The 24,786-nt window shown below is 39.3% G+C and overlaps 2 protein-coding genes across 17 annotated transcripts in view; both read right to left on the minus strand.

Moving 5' to 3' along the window:
- Positions 4,840 to 12,757, minus strand: MSS51 (MSS51 mitochondrial translational activator). 2 transcript variants are annotated; one of them, XM_013983344.2, is made up of 7 exons: positions 12,621 to 12,757; positions 8,273 to 8,517; positions 7,845 to 8,000; positions 7,147 to 7,271; positions 6,368 to 6,934; positions 5,963 to 6,056; positions 4,840 to 5,621 (listed from the first exon to the last, which is right to left on the minus strand). In XM_013983344.2, exons 2-7 carry the CDS (start codon positions 8,491 to 8,493, stop codon positions 5,402 to 5,404), a joined length of 1,383 nt encoding a protein of 460 aa, XP_013838798.1. In that variant the 5' UTR covers positions 8,494 to 8,517; positions 12,621 to 12,757; the 3' UTR covers positions 4,840 to 5,401. The 2 variants fall into 2 exon arrangements, with proteins under 2 accessions (XP_013838798.1, XP_013838800.1); XM_013983346.2 differs by lacking the exon at positions 12,621 to 12,757 and adding an exon at positions 9,205 to 9,324 and having other exon boundaries at positions 4,979 to 5,621.
- The window catches only part of PPP3CB (protein phosphatase 3 catalytic subunit beta), a 65,849-nt gene continuing 45,902 nt past the window's right edge, over positions 4,840 to 24,786 (minus strand). For 4 of the 15 annotated variants that reach the window (XM_005671106.3, XM_005671108.3, XM_005671107.3 and 1 more), the window contains 6 exons: positions 24,081 to 24,178; positions 19,094 to 19,123; positions 12,913 to 17,663; positions 12,621 to 12,778; positions 8,273 to 8,517; positions 4,840 to 8,000 (listed from right to left, as the gene is read on the minus strand). In XM_005671106.3, coding sequence (XP_005671163.1) covers positions 17,485 to 17,663; positions 19,094 to 19,123; positions 24,081 to 24,178 — 307 coding nt within the window. In that variant the 3' untranslated portion in view covers positions 4,840 to 8,000; positions 8,273 to 8,517; positions 12,621 to 12,778; positions 12,913 to 17,484. Of the gene's footprint in view, positions 8,001 to 8,272; positions 17,664 to 19,093; positions 19,124 to 24,080; positions 24,179 to 24,786 lie in introns of all 15 variants that reach the window. The other 11 variants (XM_005671110.3, XM_001928025.5, XM_021072583.1 and 8 more) reach the window with 10 other exon arrangements.

The following is a 24,786-nucleotide window of genomic DNA, read 5'->3' on the forward strand; positions in this document are numbered from 1 at the left end:
GGCCGCAGGGCCAGCCGGGGACCCACCACCTGAGAGAGGACGCTCTCTTCGGGCGCAATAAGCCAGTTCTAATCTCACTTCTTGTTACCAAGGTCCATGCGCCAGTTCCTTCTGGGCTCTCTCAAGGCCCTTGGGAAGTTAAAGCCGTTAAAGCCAAGGGAACCGTTGAAAGGGTCTAACGACGGTTCTCTGCCGCCCCTTTAGTGGTGAGCGGCAGAGATGGACTCAAGACTGGGAGGCCAGGTGCAGCCTCTCCGCCTGATATGCCATCTTCCCTCGCCTGTTCTAAGGCCAAGGACGGCGTGAAATAAATTAATATTTATGGAGATCCTTAATAGGCACAACACGAGATACACTAATCAATACCACTCCAGAAGGGAGTTGCAAGGTGATTCTAGGCTCCCCTCACACTAGAGCCCTATCATGACATACACCGCGGCATTAAACATTTGAGGCAATTTCAAGGGCCCAGATCAGTATCTTAAACTCATTAAGGAAATTTAATCCAGAGCAAAAACCAGTTGGCTACCTTTTCCAATGGTTCTCAAACTGTGGCCCCAAACCAACAGCCACCACATTACCTGGAAACTTACTAGAAATGCAAATTATTGGACTTCACCTTAGACCGACTGAATTAAACTCTAAAGGTGAAGTCCAGAAGTCTATTTTAACAAGCTCTCTAGGTGGTTCTATGCACACCAGTTGGAGAACCATCAACCTATTACTTCATATGCTTTTCCACCAGAAATCTTTCCCACGGGGGTGAAATAGGGTGGATTAAATTTTTAGGTGGGAAGAGCAAGATAAACATGTCTCTAAAACAGGGGAAAGTGGAAGGTACTTGAGGAAGATCACTGTGGAATTTAAACAAAACTGCACCACACTCTGGGTACCCAGCATTAATCTCCCAGCTCCCACCAGTCTGTCTGGCAAATATTGGGCTTTTCTGTCCAACCTGCCTGGAGACCTCTGGAATTTAAGCATTCCCTAAGAAGCCTGTTCTCACTCCTCTTTGCTCAACCTTCCTTCCTTGGTGACCTCATCCTCACCCTTCTCTCTGCCTTAACTATCACCTTAAGAGGTTATTTCCCAAACCTCTATTTCCAAGCCCACTTTCCCGAGTTTTAGGGCCAAAATATCCAAAAGCCTATTCAGGCAGGAACACTAGATTTCCCACTTAATCCTTTGTCCTTCTTTCCTGACACATAAGGCCTTCCAAGATCAGAGGTCTTTTCTCATGCTTCCTCCACTTAGAAAGCACTGCCCCCCCCTTTTTTTTTTTTTACTGGCCATACCTAAGGAATACAGAAGTCCCCAGGCTAGAAGTTGAATCGGAGATGCAGCTGAGGCCTACACAACCACTGCAACACCAAATCCTAGCTGCATCTGTGTAGTGACCCACAGCCTCACAGAGACAACATCGGGTCCTTAATCTGCTGAGCCACAACGGGAACTCCACGCCTGCCTTTTAACAACAATGAATTAAGATTCAACTCAAAGATTACCAATCTCCTTCCTGCTTCAAGAAGCTTTTCCTTTCTCCTTTTCTGTTCCTTCCTTTGAGTAAACTCTTTTTGCACCCAACTAAGCCTTTTACAGATGTCTGCTGTGGCACATTTAACAGTAGTCACAGCACACGAGTATTTAACTTACCTGTATTCAACTACATTTACTTAGCAAAAACAAAACACCTCTGAAGGGCATCATATATTCCAGAGTTCATGTGAAATAGGAGGCAATATCCCAGTGTGTTTAAACACACATAACTTTTATACAGACAGCAGTAATTTTGTCCCTAAGGGGACATTTGGCAATGTCTGGAGATATTTTTGCTTGTCACAACTAGAGAGGAAAGTGTTAATGGTATCGTTGGGGATAGGCCAGAGACATTACTAAACATTCTACAATGTAATGGGCATCCCCCCAAAACAAGAATTATTCAGCCTAGGAGTTCCTGCTGTTGTGCAACAGGATCAGGCAGTGTCTCTGGAGTGCTGGGATGCAGCTTCGATCCCTAGTCCTACACAGTGGGTTAAGGATTCGGTGTTGCCACCGCTGCAGTGTAGGTCACAACTGCAGCTTGGACTAGATCCCTGGCCAGGGAACTCCATATGCCACAGAGTCGCCAAAAAAGAAAAGAAAGAAAAAAAAAAAGGATTATTCAGTCTAATTCTTAATTCTGCTGAGGTTAAGAAACTCTTTTGTTTGAATGATCTTTCTAAATAATAGATTTGGTCATATCATTTCCTTGATTAAACTTCTTCAATTAACTTCCCATTGGAACCAGAATAAAACACAAACTCCTGGCCATGGTCTATTAAGCCTTATATAATCTGGCCCCTGCCCACTTCTCTGATCTCATCCCTCTTTACCTTCCTGCTCAACCATTAAACTCTGGGTCAAAATGGCCTTCTGTCTAAACATACCAAGATTGTGACCAAACACACCAGAGATTCTCAGGATTTTTTCAGTGTCATTGCTTCTACTTGGAATGTTCTCCACTGCATGTTACATCTCAGATGTCATCATCCATCTCCTTGGAAGGCAGGTATTCCCTAACATTGTAACATTAGTAGCCACCACTGCCACCAACACCACTACCAGTTAAACACACTGACTACCCTATTTTCTTTGTAGGACTTTAAAGCATCTCAAGTTCTGCATTTATGGTTTGTTGTCTACTCCTGTCCCAGCTCCCAGGATGTACATCCCTCAAGAACAGGGATATCTCTAGAATCTAGACATAAATGTTCAATAAATATTTGATTGACTAGAACAGGCCCACCCAGACTCAAGGCAACCATAATCCAGTGATCAGCTAAGAAAACATAAATTTGTTTCCAATACTGGAGGAAAAAAAATGGGCTCTGACAGACTTGCTGAGAGAAGGATATGTTAGAATCCACAATGGAGTGCCATCCTAAGGGAATTTCAATGTTTAAAACATTGAAGATAGGAGTCCCCATCTTGGCGCAGCAGAAATGAATCCAACTAGGAACCATGAGGTTGCAGGTTCGATCCCTGGCCCCGCTCAGTGGGTTAAGGATCCAGCGTTGCCGTGAGCTGTGTAGGCCGCAGACATGGCTCGGATCTGGAGTTGCTGTGGCTCTGGCATAGGCCGGCAGCAACAGCTCTGATTAGACCCCTAGCCTGGGAACCTCCATATGCCACACCTGCAGCCCTTAAAAAGTGTTTTCAATAATAACCTACCACTGATTGAATACATACTACATGTTAGGCACTGTGTTAAGCACTTAATAAATATTCTCATTTTTCACACTACGATTTAAAAAATATTTTTTGGTAACAGCTTTACTGAGATATAATTGCACTTACTGCTGTAAAGTGTACAATTCGAGTTTCCTGGTGGTCTAGCAGTTAAGAATCTGGTGTTGTCACTACTGTGCCTTGGGTTCAATCTCTGGCCTGGGAACTTCCACACACTGTAGGTGCAGCCAAAAAAATAGGGTGTAGAGTTCTTTTGTGGATCAGCGGGTTAAGGATCCAGCTCTATCACTGCAATGGCTTAGGTCAGTGCTGTGGCATGGGTTCAATCCCTAGCCTGAGAACTTCTGCACAACAGGAGTGCGGTCAAAAAAAAAAAAAGTGTTCAATGGTTTTAAATATATTCAGAGTTGTACCATCACCACAATGAATTTTAAAATATTTACATCACCCCCAAAATAAACCCATACCTTTACCCATCGCCTCCAATACCCTCATCATCCTCATCTCTATGCTGCCACCAATGTACTTTCTATCTCCAGAGATTTGCCTATTCTGGACAATCCATATAAATGCACTCAGACAAGACGTGGTTTTTTTGTGACTAGCTTTGCACTTAACATGGACATGGATGAACATGTTTTCAAAATTCATCCACGTTGTAGCATGAATCAGTATTTTATTCCTTTAATGCCCAAATATTTCATTATATGCATATACCACATTTTGTTTATTTTATTCACAAGTTGATGGACATTTTGGGTTATTTTTACCTTTTGGCTATTATGCATATGCTGCTATGAATTTATATACGTATGTTTTCATTTCTAATGGGTATACACATAGGATCAGAATAGCTGGATCAAGTGGTAACATGACATTAAACTTGCTGAAAAACTACCAGACTGTTTTGCAAAATAGCTACATGACTTTACATTCCTACTAGCATTGTATAAGGGTTGCAATTTCTCTCCATCTCATTAACACGTTATTAACTGTCTTTTTGATTACTGTCATTCTAGTGAAAGAAGTGCTGTCATGGTTTTGATATGCATTTCCAGATGACTGATGATGCTGAGCATCTTTTCATGTGCTTATTGATCACTGGTATATCTTCTTTGGAGAAATATCTGTTCAGATCACTGCCCATTTTTTAATTGAGTTATTTGTCCTTTTATTACTGAGTGAGTTGTAAGAGTTCTATAGATATACTCTGGATATGTGTGGAGAGGTTTAGGTCACAGCAAGTTGTAGGAAAGAACACCTAGGGAATATCCTAATCCTGAGAATGTGATAAGAGAAGGATGACAATACAGTGTATGGTAGAGTACAGGCCCAAATAGAGAGCTGATGTTCATCACTTCTTTGGCAAGAGAGAAACCTCCAGCTTGAGATGTTCTATGCAGACAAGCAACACATGTCAGAAATAAAACAAGTGACTTAAGAAGCTCCAAACTGGAGTTCCCTGGTGGCTCAGCAGGTTAAGGACCTGGTATCGTCACTGCTGTGGTACAGATTCAATCCCTGGCCTGGGAACTTCCACATACCAAGGGTGAGGCAAAAACAAAAAACAAAAAACAAAAAAACAAACAAACAAAAAAAAAAACAGCAGCAGCAGCTCCAAACAGAGTTTATTGTGGTATAGACCAGGTGATAACAAACTTCAGTATATGCAAGTAATGTCAGAAGATAGAACAAGGTAGCAATCCTCACAACCTCCCTCATGATCCCAACCACTTTTCTGACTTACTCATTCTTCCACCACTTCAAGTCATTAATACCTCTATATTTTTGAGCTCAAATTGCCATATAAGAAAATTTTTTCTTTGGAAGAATAAGGTGCCATTCTTCTCCTTCGTGCCATGTGGTTCAAGTCAGAAAGTATAACTTTCTCACAAAGGAATCTGTTAGGAACTTTAGGCTCTAAAGACTGATACTAGGGCCTTTTGCCACACACTAAATCAAGAATCCTGTCTCTAGAAGCTACGTGTGGCTAACCTCTTAGAAATGAGTCATATCATAGAGGAGCTCCCGTTCAGTTTAGAATCTACCTAGACAAGTGTATTAGGTTTAGGATTTAGCGGGTTTTAAAGTCGGTAATAACCTGGCATCAACATGTCATTTCATCACAACCTCTCCATTTTCTAGACATCCAGTCAGGATCTGGCACAGCTATTTATACCCCGTCATCTACTTTCTCTTCCAATTGCCTCTTATCCAGCTGGCAGGAGCTTCCGAGAAACATAATATAGTAAGTGCTGCAATATACTGGCTGCTTGTTGGGGTTGGAGTACACCTGTTCAGGTTTGAGGGAGGCGAAAGGGTTCGCTCCATAGGCTGTGATGTGTGTATCCAGGTCCGCCAGGATCTGCAAAGAGGCTGCCAACTCCTGATGGCTATGGGAGATAGATAAGAAAAAGTGCTTTGTTGATTATGACAGAGAGAGGAATTGCTCAGAACTTGGTATTTCTGAACTCGTCAATCTCCAAACCTACCGAAGGTTGGACAAGGCACTGGCTATCCCTTTCTCCCAAATGTTTATATTAACTCCTCAATTAACTAGTACAGCACTCTGTTTTAAGGGGATGAGAAAGCTAAGTATGGGAAGGAAGAAAATCCTCACCAGAAGGCAGAAGTTGAGCAAGGGGAAGAGAAATGAGCTCATCTACATAAAGAAAGGTGTGAGTAAGTCAGGGAGGTCAAAATAGGAAGATCAAAAATAGAAAGAGGTCAAAACCTGTAAACAGTAATCATTGTAGGGATCTCATAATCACGAAGTAGCAGGAGAGTGGGCAGCCAAGCCTCCATCAAGTCCGCAGAAGCATGGAAACCTATGGAGCAAAAAACGCAGATGGGAATAGAAAGCAGAAGGACTGCAGTAGACCCTAAGAAATATTCTTCTTTGATTGTGTCTAGCCCTCACCTTGCTCACCTCCAATGCTCACTTACCACCATTACCCACCCCAGGTTCTTCAATGGAAAATTATGAAATCAGATGTAGCACATATGGCTAATGATCAACCAAGGTCTTCATTATATTATGTTTAACCTGAACAAATGAATGGGGTTTCGAAGGTACAAGAGTCAGGGTGGAAAATTCCCAAAAGATTGCCCTGGATTCCCCTGAACCAATGACTCTTACCTGGATGGAATGCCACCACCAAATCTGGATGAGGTATCTTCCCAGTCTCTACCTGCTCCTCCCAGAAGTCATGATAGAGGCCCCTGTGGCTACTAAGCTGAATTGTGCCAGGTTCTGGGAGTGAAGCGGAGGGGCTCTGTGAAAAGTCAGCAGCTACATCCACACCCACCATGATTATGTGGAAGCCAAGGTGCCCAGGAAACATGTAGCCAAGCTCATCATAGTCCCCGGGGCGAGTGAGGAATGTCTCTGCATGGGAAGCGCCAATCACATGCACTGTGCTTCCCCCGACCTTCCCAACGTTTATCCCCAAGGCCCGAAGCCCAAAGCCCAGTGTCAAGGGCCGGGACAAGGCATCTGTCAGCAACCGCTTCAAAGAGCCCTGCAGGACACCTGGGTCTGGCCTTGGCCGTCCGACATTGGCCCACAAGGTGGTCATGGCCTGACTACTAAGCACAGCATCCAGTGTAGCATCTAGCTGCAAACATCGCATAGAAAACCAGGTGTCCCAGCCCTGGACAACTTCAGTCGGCCATGACCAAGGTCCTGAGGGTGGGACAAAATCACCTGCAGGAAAGAAGGAGTAAGAAGTGACTTAAGCCTTCCCTGGCTTCAACATTCTCTCCCTGGTCATCTCCCAACCTGTTACCAAGAATGCCCCATCTCCCCCATCCCACTCAGTTCCTCATTTTTTCCTCATGACAACATGCTTTCATTTCTTTCTCCAAGTATGACCAACTATGACTGCTATGTCAGAGTTCCCGATACCACCACTCCACCTGTGACCAGAAGCCATTCCATGAAACGGTCCACAGCGACAAGACGCAGCTCTTGACAAACCTTCCTGTGTGCTGGCCAGTCTGACCTCTGGCATTCTGGACCACAGTAATAGACATTTCTGCACCTGAGAGAATGAGCCCCAGTAACAGATATTCCTGTACCTCAAAGGTGATTGGGGGATGTCTGGGGAGGGAAACTGATATTCCTGCACCTAGGAAAAAAGAGCACTGAGTAAGGAAGATAAGGTGAGGAGTGACAGCCACTGCACCAAATTTAAGGACTACATTTAGCAAAAGGGGGAATGTAATTTTTCTCTTGGGTCAGAGGGACACCTCAGCCTCTATCTAGAACTAGCTTTTTATATCCCTTACAGAAAAAAGCCACCAGGAGTTCGTAGTGCCCTCTTATCACTGGTATGGCTTGACCCCAGCCTCCCCAGAACAGATAGGGCCTCACCACTTAAGTACTCAAGAGAAGAGAGGTAGAGAGGATTATCCTCTAGGCTCTGTCTAACCTCCCCATTATACCAAAATAGGAAAGAGCCCAACACGTGTCTAATTTCTCTCTGGTCTGAATCACACAAAATGAGGAGAGAGCCTTAAGTCATCCTGAAAATTCTCAGACCTTTCCTCTTGTAATGAGATCTTAGAATAGGATCATTTCCAAATATCTCTGCTACTAGCCCCTGACTAGTCACCTTTTGCAGTGCCGGAGGACCTTGGAGTCTGAGAGGCCACTAGGGAGTGCTCTACAGTGGGCACAGAATCGGAATGTGTCCTCCATCTTCTGGAACATTTCTTGAAGGCAGCGATATCCGAACCCTGATACAGGAGTACCCCCATCTAGCACCAACCTGCAGATAGAGCATGAAAAAGGAGTGGCAATAGGAAAAATACCTCCACAATTTCTCATGACCCCTACATTGCCTCCTATATATTTCCACCTCTCCTATTCCCATCATTTCTCATTTAAGCAAATTATACTGCTTGTATGGCAATAAAACTGGCAAAAAGATGAGCAAAGTCCCTTGTTATAAATACCTCATGTTCCCCAAGTTGTACTCCCTCTCCACCTTCTGAAATTACTTGCACCACAGACAACATATCATGCTTTCAAGACACTCACTTGTATTCTTCATAGCTTTTCATGTTCAGCTTTTGAAGGATCAGATGGGATAGGCCAGGAACATTATCCTCCAAGGAGAAGAAGCCAAGCATATCAATGCTAGGGCCAGGTTCTGAGCGGGCCAGAGGCATAGGGGTCACAATGGCAGGTGGAGTCACGACCACGGGAGCCACTGATGAAGGGGGTTTCTTGTGCCTTCGTCGCCGGGACCGTGGAGCCATGGCCTGTCCAACAATACCTGTAGACTGTATGTAGAACAGATACACAATGGAATTTTGCAAGCTGGACACATAGGATGTGTTTTCACGTTTGACCTTTCATTTGTCATTCCAACCTCTCAGGCCCAGGTATCAGTAAGATTTATTTCATATCTATGGATTATTGATCACCACAAGCAGTTGTGAAAAATAGAGAAATAATTACATATGAATGTAATTATACAGGTATGTGTTATATGTGAAGCGTTATATAATATAAATATATGTGTGAGTAAATGCTTATAAAAAGGTCTGGCAGGGCTCATACAAGAGGGAAAGGCACTGAGATGGGAACTGGATTGTTCAAAGGAGAGTTTAGACTTATTTGTAATGTGTGTGGCTTTTTATACAAAAAAAATTCATATACTATTACTGTATTTTAAAAATCAACTTAGAGGAAAAAGCAACCAAAGTTTTGGTTGTCCAAAACTACCATCTAATTGGAGAATTAGTCAATCAACTCTAGTTGGGGAAGGAAAATATTCATTTTTAAAGACTTATCATCACATTTATAAGCAATAAACCAAGAAGGAGAAATCAAATGCAATACAAAATGAATGCTACCACTATGATGCTGAAGAGTTATGTAGTCAGGGCAAGTTATGCAAATTATTGGGAAAACTTTCCTAAAAAGGTGAGCTTTGAAGTAGAATTAAACTCAGAACCACCCATTACCTAGTAAACACTGTGACGTCCTCCTTTCCTGGCTCATCTTCTCCCCTTTTTTTCCAAAAGAGCTGAGTAAACAAAAGGGGCTATATTGGGGGGGGTTAAGGATCCAGCATTGCTGTGGACTGTGGTGTAGGAAGCAGACGTGGCTCAGATCCCGCATTGCCGTGGCTGTGCCGTAGGCTGGAAGCTACAGCTCCGATTCGATCCCCAGCCTGGGAACTTTCACATGCTATAGGTGCAGCCTTAGAAATATTAAAAAAAAAAAAAAAGTGAAACTAAGGTACTAATAAGAGATCAGAAGAAGAAAGTTTCTTCAATTGGTGAGCTCTAACAGCTTTATGAAGCAGGTAGCAGTTGAGATAGACCATGAAATATGTCAATACTTAGAATACACAAAGACAGGGAAAAAGGAATTCTAAGCACAAAGAAGAATGTGAGCATACAAATGTACAGACAGGAATATTCTGGGAACTAGTGAAACAGAAGGGTTTGGGTTTGATTGTTAGGTCTAAAGACCTAAGGGTAAAAGATAAAACTACTAAAGTCTTAGAAGAACACAGGGGAAAAGCTTCATGATATTGGATTTGACAATTTCTTGAATATGACATCAAAAGCACAAGCAACAAAAGAAAAAAACAGATAAATTGGGACTACATTAAAATTTTTAAACTTTAGTTCATCAAAGGACAGAATGAAATGGCAACCCATAGAATGGGAAAAAATATTTGTAAGTCATTATTTCTGATAAGAGATGTCCTGAATATGTGAAGAACTCCTAAAATTCAACAAAAATAAAAAGCTCAATTTAAAAATGGGCAAGACTTGAACAGACCTTTCTCCAAAGGAAATTCACAAATTGCTAATAAGTACATGACCTCAACATTACTAATCAAATGCCAATCTAAACCACTAATCACCACTTCACTCCCATTAAGACGGCTATTTTCAAAAAACTAGAAAAGAACAAGTGTTGGTGAGACCGCAGAAAAACTGGAACTTTCATGCACTGATGGTAGAAATATAAAATGGTGAAGCTGCTATGCAAAATAATATGGCAGTTCCCTGAAAAGTTAAATATAGAGGCACCACATGACCTAGCAATTTCAATTAGGTGTATACCCAAAATAACTGAAAAGAGGTACTCAAACAAAATGCTTATATACAAACGTTCATAGCAGCACTATTCACAAAAGCCACAAGGTAGAAATAAACCAAAGGTCACCAAAAGATTAATAAACAAATTTGGCTATAAAAGAGGTGAAGTACTGACACCTGCTGCAATGTGGATGAACGTCAAAAACACAAGCCAGATATCAAAGGACGCAATAATATAATTCCCTTCATATGAAATACCAAAAACAGGTAAATCCAGGGACGGAAAGCAGATCCGTGATTGCCAAAGGTGGGGTTGAAGGGGGAAAGAGGGGAAGCTGCTTAATGGTTATGTGTTTATTTGCGGGAAGTGATGAAAATGTTTTGGAACTAGACATAGGTGGTGGTTGCACAACAATGTGAATATACTAAATGCCATTTAAACACTCACTTTAAAAGTATTAATTTTATGTGAATTTCACATTAAAAAAAGAGAGAGGTAAAAAATTATTCCCAGATAAACTGCCTCCAGAGACAGGGAATGACAGGATAAAAATGTTGACAGAGGTTGGTTTTACCATGAATGAAGTAACTATTAACGTTCAAATCAGGGATTGTGTCTTGGTACAAAAATGGTCTGACATTTAATCCTTTGGACCAGATCTGTTAGGAAAAAACTTAAGAATCATCATTCGGCTGAGATGTAGGTGACAATAATCAAATAAAATCCCTCCCCAACTCATCCAGCTACTATCCATTATCATACAACATGGCTCTTGCAAACCACTGTCCTCAGGTTAAGGGGGGAAGTAATTTGATCTTCCTTTGTCTTTCTTTCTCATCTTTTCATTCCACTCCTATATTCTCTCCCCTCATCCCACAGATGAAGGACAGGTTTAAAGTCCACAGAACAGAGATAACTAAACTCATCTGCATATATTCCCAGCAATAAAGAAGAAACTAGACCTATACATAGTACATTATTTTAGGATTTAAGGATCATATCTCTTTAGCAAAGGGTGGATGGAACTCTCTTCACATCTCAGGGTTGCATTTCCAAAAACTGACTTCTTTCCTCTACTTTTTTTTTTTTTTTTTTTTTGGTCGCACCCACGGCCTATGAAAGTTCCCCAGGCCAGGGACAGAATCTGAGCTACAGCTACGCAATGCAGATCTTAAACCTGCTGTGCCACAGTGGGAACTCCTCTTACCTCTACTTTTAACCACCAAACATCCTCATCACATTCCCAGAATCACGGCGATTCTAGAAGAAGCATTTTTCTGCTTGCTCTATCTACCCAACTCCCTCAAACAAGACACCACCTTCTTACACTTTGAAAGTTCTTTTGTTTATAGATACAGAGGAAAAGTATCTTTGAGATAACTCACGAGTCTTAAATCCTAGGATTAATGATAAATATCTTCCTGATATTCAACCAAAGGCCTTTTTACTGCAATAAAAGCCAATTAAGACCAGAAAGTTACTTATCTGCTTCTCCAAAGAGAGGTCTTCCTCCAACAGAAGATAAACTTCAATAGAGGAATGACTGAACTGGCTCTAAGTCAAGGGATCACACATCTTGGGGAGGCATGGTATTGGTGAAATCCCTGATATCAGAGTTATCCTCTGTGCCTAAGTAGGCTCATGATACAAATGAACTAGTTTTCTGGCAGGAAGATAAAAAGGTGGGAATGAGAAGCCAGGTCTTTCCATTTCTGTCTGTATACAAATTCAGGCTCATGGCTGAGTTGCGTACTCAGGCTCTCCAGTTCTAACTTTCCTCCAGAGAGGCACAAGACCCTCCAAGCTGGGAGAGGGAAAGGTCTGAACTGAAACGAAGACAGTAACTTGGGCTCTAATTTATTTCCAGTATATAAGAGAAAGAACACCAATACCAAGGACTGGAAAGGAGAGGAGACGTGAACTGAATGGCCTACAAAACCTCTTACCTTCCATCACCTAATTCCCTAAAATATTAGCCTATTCCCACACCTAGGATGGGAGGTCTCCCATCTCTGGGCCTCCTTACCACCAAAAGTCTCAAATTTCACCTATATCCGTCATCTTCTCACCATCTCCAAACCAGGGAGGTTCATCTAATTTTCTCTAATCAGCAAACAAAAAATGTCTTTCGGGAATTAGGGAAGAGAAGGGTGAATAAGCCAGTCATTGGAGTTGGGAAAAAGAAAAGGAGAAATACATTAGGAACATTGCTATTATGACAACATTCAGCTGCTTAATCAGTGATTAACACTCCTTGGGGTGATAAATGCTTTACTCAACTATAAACTAAGCAAGCAGAGGAGCTGATGGAAAAGTAACTTACCCTGCTAAGCCCTCAGCTTCCTTCCTTCTCTCTTTCTTCCAAGTGAAATAAATGCTTGATCTCTTCAAATCTAGCTTGTGGCTAACTTGCAGCTGTCCCTTCATATCACTTTCCTTCGCAAACTGCTGAAATGCTGGGTCTCCGTGATAAGGTGTGCCCTGCCAAGCAAACAACACTGAATTCACCCTAATGAGGAAAGTAAGAACCTGGCCCCCTGCCCAAGGACTTCTCTCTTTCTGACCTTCCTTCTTTGCCAAGAAGGCTCAGAACTTGTCAACACTCCCAAACTCACCAGAGGCCAGGCAGACTGAGGAAAGACGAAACCGACTGCTTCTTGGATTTCTCTCACTAAGGCAGCATTTCTGCTCTCAGTCCATTAACGTCAGGAAAAAACCCTTGGGATTAGTTCAGAAGTCAATATTTGATTAGAAAGGGTTAAGCACTAGCCCAGAGAAACAGGAACGCTTGGAGGTCTAGATGTCATTCTCAACTCAGGATTAGTTCTCCCAAGCCAAAAGTCCTTTTTAGCGAAACAAACTAATTCAACAACTCACAATGACCAGTGCAGGCTTAAGTACAAATGTAATACTCAGAAAAGGACAATAGAAACGGTCATTTCAGAGTTCCCACTGTGGCTCAGCAAGTTAAGAACCCGACGTAGTGTCCACGAGGATGCAGGTTCAATCCCTAGCCTCACCCAGTGGGTAAAGGATCTGGCATTGCTGCAAGCTGCTGCATAGGTCACAGATACAGCTCGGATCCAGCACTTCTGTGACCAGAAGGTGTGGGCCACTAGGTGTGGCTGTGATTCAACCCCTAATCTGGGAACTTTCATATGCCATAGGTTGGCCCTAAAAAGAAAAAAAAAAAAAAAAAAAAAAAAAGGAGAAGAAACAGTCATTTCATGGTGCAGAAGGAAATCAATTAATAGACGAAACATCCAGAAGTAATTTGTAAAATTCAATTTCCCTGAAAGGAGAACAAGGTACTTTCTGGGTAAATATCATCAGGGGCATTCCACCAATTTATTTTAAAAGAGGTATAAAATTTTCTGGAATATGAAAGTAAGCAAGACCAAAATGTTAATGACTAAAAATGCACATTATTTCTAGGAACAGAAAACAAAAAAAGAATCAACTCAAACATCTCATTCCTTCCTGTCATGGATGCTAATCCAGGGAATTTAATTCCACATTCCTAGCTCCTTTTCCCTTGGAGCTATCAAACTCCAGAATTTAGCAGAAGTTAGTGAAGTGGTCCTATATAAATGTAAGATCTGATTCTGTTTACATCCAGCCCCAGCTATGTCACTTACCTGCCTCTGTGAACATCATCAAACTGGGGAAGAGAACCACTTGCAATGAGGTCCTGGACTGTGACAAGTAAATCTATATATGAAAAGATGCAGAGAATGGACTCCAAAGGAATCTCAAACTGTCGAAAGCATAAACTATAGGCAGGGAAAGTGGAAGAAAAGTATTAAGTATGCAACAAAACATTACATAACATTACGTAGATCAGCTGTGGACAAGGGAAGATCAGTCATAATATGCAAAAGTCCTGAATAAAATAGGGGCAATTCAATTTAATCAACAAATTTAACAAGCAGAACATTTAAAGGTTATGAGGTCTGTTAAAAACGGCTGAACTGCAAAAGGTAAAGGAAGTCAGAGAATGCCTTTTCTTAGTCAGATGTGTCATCTTTGAATGCAAAGGGAGATGATACATAGAAAAAAATTTATATTGAATAGTAACATACATTTTACCATCATTACTACCTGGTCTGGTAGACATTTAAATTTACAATTTAGAAAGATCTGAACTTTTCACAATTTGCATTCATCATGAGTTACATTTCTTAAAAAAAACTTTAAAAATACTTTTATGGTTTGTTGTGAAACTATTGAGAAGACAGACTGGAAAGAGGTTCCTATTCAACAAGTAGGAAGGGATCTGTGAGGCACTTGGTGATGATTCAACCACTCTTATGTATACTTCCTTGAGTTCCATTACTTCTTATTTTCTCCTTTTTAATTTTTACCATTAACCTATAATTCCTCTAGTTTGCTAATGATGCTTTATGTTTACCCATGATTCCCATAAATACTACATAACCCTACTGATGGACCTAAGGGCTAACAAAGTTCCTGGTACCTGATACCTCAGTTAAGCTTTTAACTTAGAGATGCAGAGTTTTTATAAACCAATAACATCCAGAAGACTCTTTAAGGTAAAAAAGTACATAGTAACTTTATTTATTTATTTTTTCTTTTTGCCATTTCTTGGGCTGCTTCCTCAGCATATGGAGGTTCCCAGGCTAGGGGTTTAATCGGAGCTGTAGCTGCTGGTCTACACCAGAGTCACAGCAACACCAGATCCTTAACCCACTGAGCAAGGCCAGGGATCGAACCTGCAACCTCATGGTTCCTAGTCGGATTTGTTAACCAATGAGCCACGACGGGAACTCTGTGCATAGTAACTTTAAAGGCAGCACTTGAACTGAGATGCAAGTTAATATTACAGCAAGTAGAAGCTGTAATGATCAACAATTTGTGTTTTGTTTGCTACCCAGAATTAGGTAAGTATATATATTTCAATTTAAATTAATGCTTTATAATGTGTATCATTATTATATATATATTTTTGTCTTTTTTAAAGCCACACTCATGGCATATGGAGGTTCCCAGGCTAGGGGTCTAATCAGAGCTATAGGTGCCGGCCTACACCACAGCCACAGCAATGCCAGATCTGAGTCACGTCTGTGACCTACACCACAGCTCACGGCAACGCCAGCTCCTTAACCCACTGATTGAGGCCAGGGATCAAATCTGCAACCTCATGGATCCTAGTCAGATTCTTTTCCTCTGCGCCATGATGGGAACTCCATGTATCATAATAATTATTGTTGAAAACTGTGAAGTTGCTGTAAGACTATATTATTATAAAATGTTGAGAAACATCCTAACTTCCCTCAATTTGCAAAATTCTATACTTTTTGTGATTGTGACAAAGAAAAGAATGTAATAGCAGGAAAATGCAGTATCATTTTTTCTTCTGGTTAAAAAAACACCTAATAAATTCCAAACAGTACTGTAACAACATTCTAGGCAATAACATTTTCTTTCAATTAAAAGTTAAGTGAAACAGTAATTTTAAATAATAGATTTAGGCCTATAATAGATACCCAGAGTCTTCTAGTGCTCAGTTACTAATGCTCATATAAAACAAGTGTAACCAAAGTTTTAAAAAAAAAAAAGCAAAACTTAGGAAGACAAGAATTTAATTCATCAAATTACCATGAACTATCCATAAGATATTTTTTTTTTCTGAAGGATATATCCCAGTTCCATTAACAAGATTTTCTGATTTGCATGAAAAGGTCAAATCAGACTACATCTTCCAAATAAAACCCAACACAGAGATAGGAGCAGCGGCCCATGCATGGAATTTATTGTGTGCTACTGTTTATAAAATACTCGAATAGTCCTGCACATGCATAATATTTCCAACTTAGACAGGAGACCATACAGGGTGCACTTTCTGGCAAACAAACAATAGATGGTTCCGCTGCCTGGAGCTCTGAGTTGTATTCCAGGGCATGAGGGAAGCAGGCCACCAAAGTAAAGGAAAATACCAAACTACAGTGGCAATCAATACAGGTCAGTAATTGTGAAGAATTAGCACATGGTTCCATTTAGTTTAACCAAGCAGTTCTGTAACTATCCAAAGAAAATGTTCAACATGCAGTCTTGACTTTTATGCTTCCACTAACATCTGAATGACTGAACAGAACCATTGCTTCTATGCTGTACTGCTTAATCAAAAACACTTCCAGAACATTTAAAAATTTCCTTTGCATCAAAACATAAAAACGATAGAAAGCCAGCAGTTAATCACCCTGGTGGCTATTTAAGCAACTTGAGTACTCACAATAAACTAAAATTTCTCATAACATCTAGGTAACCTATACATGTCGTACCTGTACATCATAGGTCTATATATTAAATATTTGCAAAATGAAAACATGCATACACAAAATACGTCAAGTTTTACAGACATGATTTGAATTAAAATTTACTTTGACAATGTACAAACTTCTTCCAAAGTACCTTAAATGAGTAATTCTGTAATTCTCCATAATTCTGAAATTTAGAGGTTTTCTTCTTAAATTTCTAGGATGTAAATCTCAAAAGATCTGGGCAAGAAAGACTGTAAATTAGTTTTTGGATTTGTGTTCAAGTAAGAGAGTCTGCCTAGAAATAGGTTATCTATTCATAATTGAAAAATACCAAGACTATATTACAGAATTAGCCACATTTAAGAACTATAGACCTGAGGTCAGCATTTTGTATAAATGCCAACTGGGTTTCTCAGCATTTTGCCCATAATTCAAAATACAGCTTAGTAACCTCAGAAATGTATTTTAAGACCATGCTAATTCATCTTTTAAAGACATTTCATGGGGGGGAAAAAAAAAGTCCACATTAGCTCTTAGGATTATATTTGAAGTTATGGTTGAAAAACAAAATCTATTTCTACTGAGGGGAAAAAGAAATATCATTTGTAAACTTAAATGTGTGAACCACAAGCATAAATGGAGGTGTAGTTATCCTCCACTGGAAATTGCCCCAAGCCCCTTGCTCATTGCTCTCCACCTTGGCAGCGATGACCCAACCTTATCAGATAGCACAACATGTCCCAGGGCCCTCAAGCCTCCATTGAGGAAGGGGGCTGGGGTCTCAAAAGCACAATGGTTTCTCCAGAGGGACTGTGACATTTACAGTCAGCTTGGCCGACCCCTCCAGCTCCTCGGGTGATCTGTCCATTGGGGCCCGAGATGTGAGAGTCCCTGGGAAGCCGTGGGTCACTGGGCACCATGGTTGCCAGTCCCGTGGTTCTCAGTGGCATGTGCGGTGTTCAGAGAATTGAAACCATCTTGCTGAACAGCATCTTTCCGGGGTGGCATTCTCTCATTGATCCTATCCAAACCCTTTGCCTCTTCAAAACTGCAGATTCTATGTGGTGGAGAGAATCCTCGTATTGCTTAACAAAATGCAAATTTGATAAGTCAGTAATTGAAAAACATTTCTGAGATTTCAAAAAACATAACTAATGATTTTTAAGAAGAAAGAAATAAGCTGTTTGTAGCTACATTTAAAAGTTACTTTAACTGAATCCTATCCCCATTCCAGATTTCCCCTTAAAATGTGAAATGTTTTAACTTAAATATAAATGATAGCTTCATAGATGACAAGTGTTAGCATAGCCTTAAAACACACACACGCGCACACACACACACAAATAACCCTCCCTTGCTCCTCAAATCAACGTCCAAGCTATAGTTTCAGGTCTCAGTCTGACTTCTATTACCCCAATTATCTCCTTCCTCAGGCCCTAAGATTACCAGTGACTAGCACAGTAAGGCAGCAACAAGAGTAGGGGCAAGTGAGGAGGCTAAACAAGGTTAATCTTTAACATATAAATCCGTACCAAGAGCTTGGGAGGAGAACAGAAGTAAAATTAAAATTCAGCAGCTCAGAATCATCTTGGAGGTCTAAGGTATCATCACCCCATCACCACCAATATGAAATGGAAAAGGTGGGAAATGCCTCCAGGACTTAGATCTGTGTTCGGCTGATAGTAAAAAGTATTTATAGTTCCATTCTTTCAGGAACTGTCTTCCTTAGCTCACTGACCATTCTCTGCCTGTTCTTTAGAAACCCAAATCAAAATAAATGGCAATCCTCCTCCAACTGTTGTGATTTCTCATTCACTTCATCTGGAATGATGTATCCTCTCTTATAAAATGTGCATAGAAAAGATTTCCATACTCTTGGTTGTAATCTGGTTGCTTTAATATGTGCAATCCCTGGGATTCAGAGTCTGTGCCTGCGAACCAAATAAATGGTTGGGGCAGCAAAGCTTTCAGCAATGTATAATACCAAGCCAATACATGGTACACATCAATATAATATTATCAGCAAACACTAGCCCAAACTGCAGCAAAAAAAAAAAAAAAAAAAAAAAAAAAAAAAAATCAGTGACAGCTCCTGCACTCTCAGGTGAATTACTGAAAATGGATATATCATTTTTATATATCATGAGTATACCAAATAGAGAGGATTTTACTTAGGAATTTAAAAATCTGAGTAACAACATAGAATCATATAAAATATGGAACAGATCTTTATTTGTAACTGTAAATATTATTAAAAAATCTGGATCATTAAATGCTAGTCTCATTACTATACTCAAAAAGGGAAATAAACGAATTGTCACTATGGAAATCAGTCCTTGTGATTTAAGAAAAAAAGAAGAAGAAGAAAAAGAATACAACTGTTAAACTTGATGAGTCAGTAAGTCTGATTCATCTTGGGCTGTGCAAGCTAGGATTAAGACACACCCACAGGACATTCTCTGATGCCCACCCACACACCACAGATCTCTGCCCAGTGCAAGGACTCTGATCGTACCTTTTTCAGCCTCAATAGCCTCAACTGTGGCTGTACAGAAGTGAGCAGAGGCATGCAAAATGAATGAGAGAGATGAGAAGGGTCATATTGTACAGCAGAAAAGGCAATGATCACTTAAAACATAACAGTACTCCATACTACATCATCATTTACAATATAAGATATTTAGTACCCGAATTAGAGAGCCCCATACAATCCCCCAACTCCTGACACAGCACAGTTTACACACAGCACTAAGACACCATCGCTCAGAGCACAGAACACAAAGACCTACTGTAAACACAAACACCTCAGCATCCATGCAAATGCACACTAGTATTAATTACCCATCTTGAATTCAGTATTTTGAGAGCCTTAGAGTTTTCCAACATGTTTATTATATCACATCTATCACAATCACAAGGAAATTCTCTAGGGTGAAATTATAAAATGCCCTAGGGTGAAATTATGATGGTAGAATTGTAGCAAACAGGAGGAGGTTCTTTTCTTTCAGGTCTAACTGAAATACTTATCACAGTTGGCTCCCTCTATAAACTAGAAGGGGTCAGCAATGCTTTTTCTGTCACTTCTAAATCATAGGGTAAAAAAACATAAGCTGCAAAAGTTGGTATGGCTACAGCAAAATTTATGGGCAGTAAACTTGGTAAGGTACTCTTAATTAGCACAGTTCTGTACCCACCCCTTTGTGGGTAATCTAAAAGAACTCTTGTCTACCAGGAACTTCTTTTCTAGTCTAACATTGGTGCTCCAAATGGCTAAAGATATTAACACATACAGGCTTAAAAAATCCATTTATGTTCGGTGTATCATGAACTCAAATCTACCTCAGGTACCAACAGCCTGCCTTCTCAAGTGAAGTTGTAAAAATGCTACTAAGCATCTCTTCAAGCCTGTCAATCAACTGGGGAGAAATCAAGAGACAGAGCCAAGGTCTTACAGGCAATAAATCCTAATCATTTCACGATATGGACATACATATAGGTCATATAAATAAGAAATGCATTCTTGGCATAACTTGTCTCTGGCCCATTTTTTTCAACATACTCAATCGTACATTTTTAGAGTCAAAGATTCTTTTAGCTCATTTCTGGGTTCACAACGTATAAAACACTCACATTGAGGACCAGGATCAAAGATTGCAGAGGACAATATTGCCAATTCTCAATTCTTCACTGTACCCAAAGTGCACTTCTACAATAAGGCCAATTAGAACAATTATTCCTAAAATGACCTTTTGGCAGTACACATGATTTAGAAATGATACATTTTATCCAAAGCAGTTATTAATGTGAAAGGACAATGATGAATCTAAGGAATTAAAGTAGACTTAAAATTAGATAAGTTTGTTGATCTTAATCAGATAGTAAAGTGAAGTGGGGACCCCAAAATGTAGAATGAACACTGAATAAAGGAAGAACTAATTTTTCTTAACTTGCTACATCACATTACAAATTAAAGCAGACATACTTTTTGTATGCCCACTGTACACATCAACATTTAAAAAAATCTAGCCCTGTACATTTGGAAATAACTCTTAGAATTTGTCCAGACAGAAAACTGGGAAAAATGACCCACCTCTATTGGATTAGCCCTGGAATGCCTAGTCTTCAAAACATGGACTATTTTCCTTATAATTTAGAAATTAAATGGGGGAAAAATAAAACACCTATCAGAATCTATGTTTTTTTAAAGAGCTTGGGGTAACAGAAGTGATTTTTATATGAAATATTTCATAATTTATATTATACACAGTAATAAATTAAAAATAAAAACTGTTATCACTATAAGAATTAATATCCCTTTGAGTTTATCAATAGTTTAAAAGTCTATCAATAAACTTTCAATTATGAAATGTGACAATATACTTCTGAAATCATTCTGTGGGCTTTTAATTTTACATGTAAAAGCATTTTTAGGTCAATTTATATTCTCTGCTCTTTCCAAGGCCTCTAAATAGTCTTAAATCCTTTTCAGAATACAAAATAGATATCACACTCGAAACCACATATCATGTCAAGCTTGAGTGCTTGGAATTGAATGATGATCATTTGAAGCTTACACATTAAGCTGAAAAGAAAGAGATCTGATAATTGCAAAATTCTACCAGAAAAGCACTACTTATCCTCAACTTTTTTTCCATTTTATGGGGCATCCTGACATGGCCTTAGTAAGTTTGAGCAAGATGCTGTCTCAAACTGTGTTCCTCAATATTACACAGACTACATAATAAAGAGGAATTAACATTACTATAATAGAGATGGCCACATATTTTCTTATATAGGTCCTCCTGAAGGTAGCATTATACAGCTAGCTCCTAACCAAACTTCCATGAAGAAAAAGCACATAAAATATGATTATTAAATCCTATTCCAACAGAGTTACACAGTTTGTGAAAGCACTTGAGAAATATCATAAATTAACTGTAAAGTCACTGATAAGACAATTCCTATTTTCTGACAATAGGATGGAGGTCTTAGAATTTTAAAACTTTCTTTTTGCAATACTTAGCTCTCAGTTGTTCACATCAAGGGTTCTGTCTACTAAAATTTTAAATGTTACATAAATTTTTAAAAAATCAACACAGGGGCAGCTTTTGTATGAATTTTGCTGTTTGTTTTCAAAATGGGTTTATCTTATACTAAAGAAATCACTTCAAGCATATGCTCAAAGCACACTATCAAGATCTATCACTGATTGAGCTGGGGAGCTTATCTAGTTTCCCAAAATGGACCCCTTAAGCTCAGCACCATCCAGCAACTCACTCTATGCCTGGAGTAGACAATCCCTTCAGAAAAGCTGTCTTTCAATCCTTCCCTGCAGTTGGGGGTGATTTCAAAGTTGGAAGACTGAGCTTCACGCTGCATACAAATTAAGAATAAATAGAAATGCGGAGCTATCAACAAAGCATGTAATTAGCAGGTGCTAACTGCAAAATCTGAAAGAAAGGTTGCTGCGGATACAACATGCAAGTATATTGAGAGCTGACTACAGTTTAAATTTATTTAAGAATGAAATCCTTTCAGTTTTCTTTTCCTTTTCTGAGCAAGGAGGAGGAATGCTATAACATTTTTCAAGCTATTAAAATTTATCCTTTTCTGTTAACATTTTTGCTAGTTTTATTAAATGTTTAAGATCTTCTTAAATTTTTTTTTTAATGGCCGCACCTGTGGCATATGGAAGTTTCCAGGCAAGGGACTGAATCTGAGCCACAGCTATTGACCTAAGATGTGGCAATGGCGGATCCTTTAACCCACTGCACAGGGCCAGGGTCAAACCCTCGCCTCCACAGAGACCCGAGCTGCCACAGTCAGATTCTTAACTCACAGCACCTCAGCAGGAACTCCTTAATTTGTTTTAATGAAATTCTTTTTAGCTCACTTTCCTAATGTTAACAATGTAACAAGAAATGGAGGGCAAGAAATATAAAGAATATCAGAGAAAATTTTTTTAAAAATCAAAAAAATCTCATTCCAAATGAAAATTTGAAATCTGTAATATCAAAACACAGTTGTATATCTCACATATATCAGTAGTGGTAGCAGACAACACAATAACATATAAATAGAACATGTATAGGCTACAAGTGGAAATTACATGTCTACAGGAAAAATTTTATTTATTTAAGCATTTATTATGAGACTGAGTAAAATGAAATTGTGAAAAGTCAAACTACTTTAAATGTATTCAAAATTTAAAGTTAAAATTTCCTTTTTTTTTCTTTAAAAAATTCACTAGTTATAATACCAAAAGACACTGTTAATGATGACTAAGGAAAACATCAGATCTGTTGCTCCCTGTTTTAATACAACAATAACCCTTGGAGGGCTGTCAAAAGTGGCTACAATAAAACATAAGTTAAGGCTTGCCATATCACATTTTCTGCTTTCCAACCACAAGGGAAAAGTCTATAACATTCACATCGCTTTTTTCTATTTAATCTGTAATGGGCTTTCAAAAAGTTAACCCAGTATTTACACAAATATTTACGCCAAAAAAACTTAGGTTTTTTAAATATAAAGTATTCAATGAGCCAGATTACAGGAATGCTTTACGTATAATTCTTTTTATTTTCATGCAAAATAAAGGCACACTTAATAACACCCTTTCAATTTTGACTTACAAGATTTAAGTTCAACCCCTTATAACAATGACTTAATATCTAATGTTACATTCATGTTTAGAATGCACAAAATACAGCAACAAATGCAGCATACCTCAAAACAAGGTGCTACAAAGTTGCTTCTACATCAAAAGACAGACAAGTGTCTGATAGAGTAATTTAATTTAACATACTTTTACAGACATACAGCTAACCTAAAGAAAGACAGACAGATTTAGGAAAGCAGCTACATCTGCAGAGGAAGGAAACAGCATGTTACAGACAGTCAATTATACATAGAACATTTGACAAACACCACAGAAAACAAACTTTGGCATCAATTACCAGGATACAAAACCTTGCACAAATATTTTGGCAAGTGAAGTGCATAAGTAATGTTCTGGGGCCCAAGCAGATTGTTAATTCTAAAATTAATAACTGAAAATATATGCATAGTCTAATACAATTACATAAAGTAAAAAGATAAAAAAATAAGAAACTTGGAATTACATTTCCATTTAAATAATATGGATATCCTTGATTCACATTATGAAACTGAGGCTTTAAAAAGAAAAGGGTGCATTAGATAAATGAATAAATAAATATTTCAGACATTATGATATGAGTTACTCCCATATCATTTCATGAAAAGCGGAGAGACTAACCATTACTTTCAATTGAAAAGAATACTCATTCTATCAATTTTCTGCCCCCAATCAGGTTATTAATCAGACACTACCTATCATATAGTGTTCTGCCTATGTCAGCTGCTGAGACAAGAACTAAAAAGCAGAAAGAATTCCCTGCATGCATTATGTGTATTGTTAGCAAAAGAGTGAGGTGTGCCCCAGTCCATCTGAGGCACAGCAAGTTGCATAACATCATTACCACTTTGCAGGGTCTGCCGTCCTCCAGCCAACACTCCACTAGGCAACATCCCTGTGGGAGTCAGGCCCTTGAGTGTCAGCACACTTTCACTCTCCTCCCTACAGCAGAGAGAGAGAACCAACATCAAAGACTTCCAAGAAGTACTTAATTTAAATAAGGAGACAGGGCTCAAATGTAGGCCTTGCATATAACTTACAGCAGTCATAGTTACGACCATGTCTTCCTCAATTCCAAGATACACATTTTCCACATTCTAAATATTTCAAATATGAGGGTATGCCTTACAACTGAGAGAGATTGTCTTCCCTGAAAAGCTTTATTAAATACATGGTGAGGAGTTCCCGTCATAGCTCAATGGAAACGAATCTGACTAGTATCAATGAGGACGCAGGTTCAATCCCTGGCCTCGTTCAGGGGGTTTAGGATCTGGCGTTGCCGTGAGCTGTGTGTAGGTCGCAGACTCAGCTCAGATCTGGCATTGCTGTGGCTGTGGTGTAGGCCAGCGGCTACAGCTCCAATTCAACCCTTAGCCTGGGAACCTCCATATGCCACAGATGTGGCCCTAAAAAGACCAAAAAAAAAAAAAAATTTTATATATATATATATATATATATATATATATATATATATATATAGTGAGATTCATCATGAATGGGTATTATAAAATTGAGAAAACATGATACTGTATATGCTTCAAAGTTCAAAT

The sequence above is a fragment of the Sus scrofa genome, chromosome 14 (genome assembly GCF_000003025.6).
Source record: "Sus scrofa isolate TJ Tabasco breed Duroc chromosome 14, Sscrofa11.1, whole genome shotgun sequence".
NCBI lineage: Eukaryota > Metazoa > Chordata > Mammalia > Artiodactyla > Suidae > Sus > Sus scrofa.

What these genes read in the sequence shown, in the direction of transcription:
- MSS51 (XM_013983344.2), bottom strand. Translation starts at nt 8,493, where the DNA reads ATGGCTCCACGGTCCCGGCGACGAAGGCACAAGAAACCCCCTTCATCA. An exon ending in GTCCTCCGGCACTGCAAAAG is followed by an intron (nt 7,272 to 7,844) that starts GTGACTAGTCAG and finishes TCATTCTCTCAG; the next exon opens with GTGCAGAAATGTCTATTACT. An exon ending in ACAATGATTACTGTTTACAG is followed by an intron (nt 5,622 to 5,962) that starts GTTTTGACCTCT and finishes TATCTCCCATAG; the next exon opens with CCATCAGGAGTTGGCAGCCT.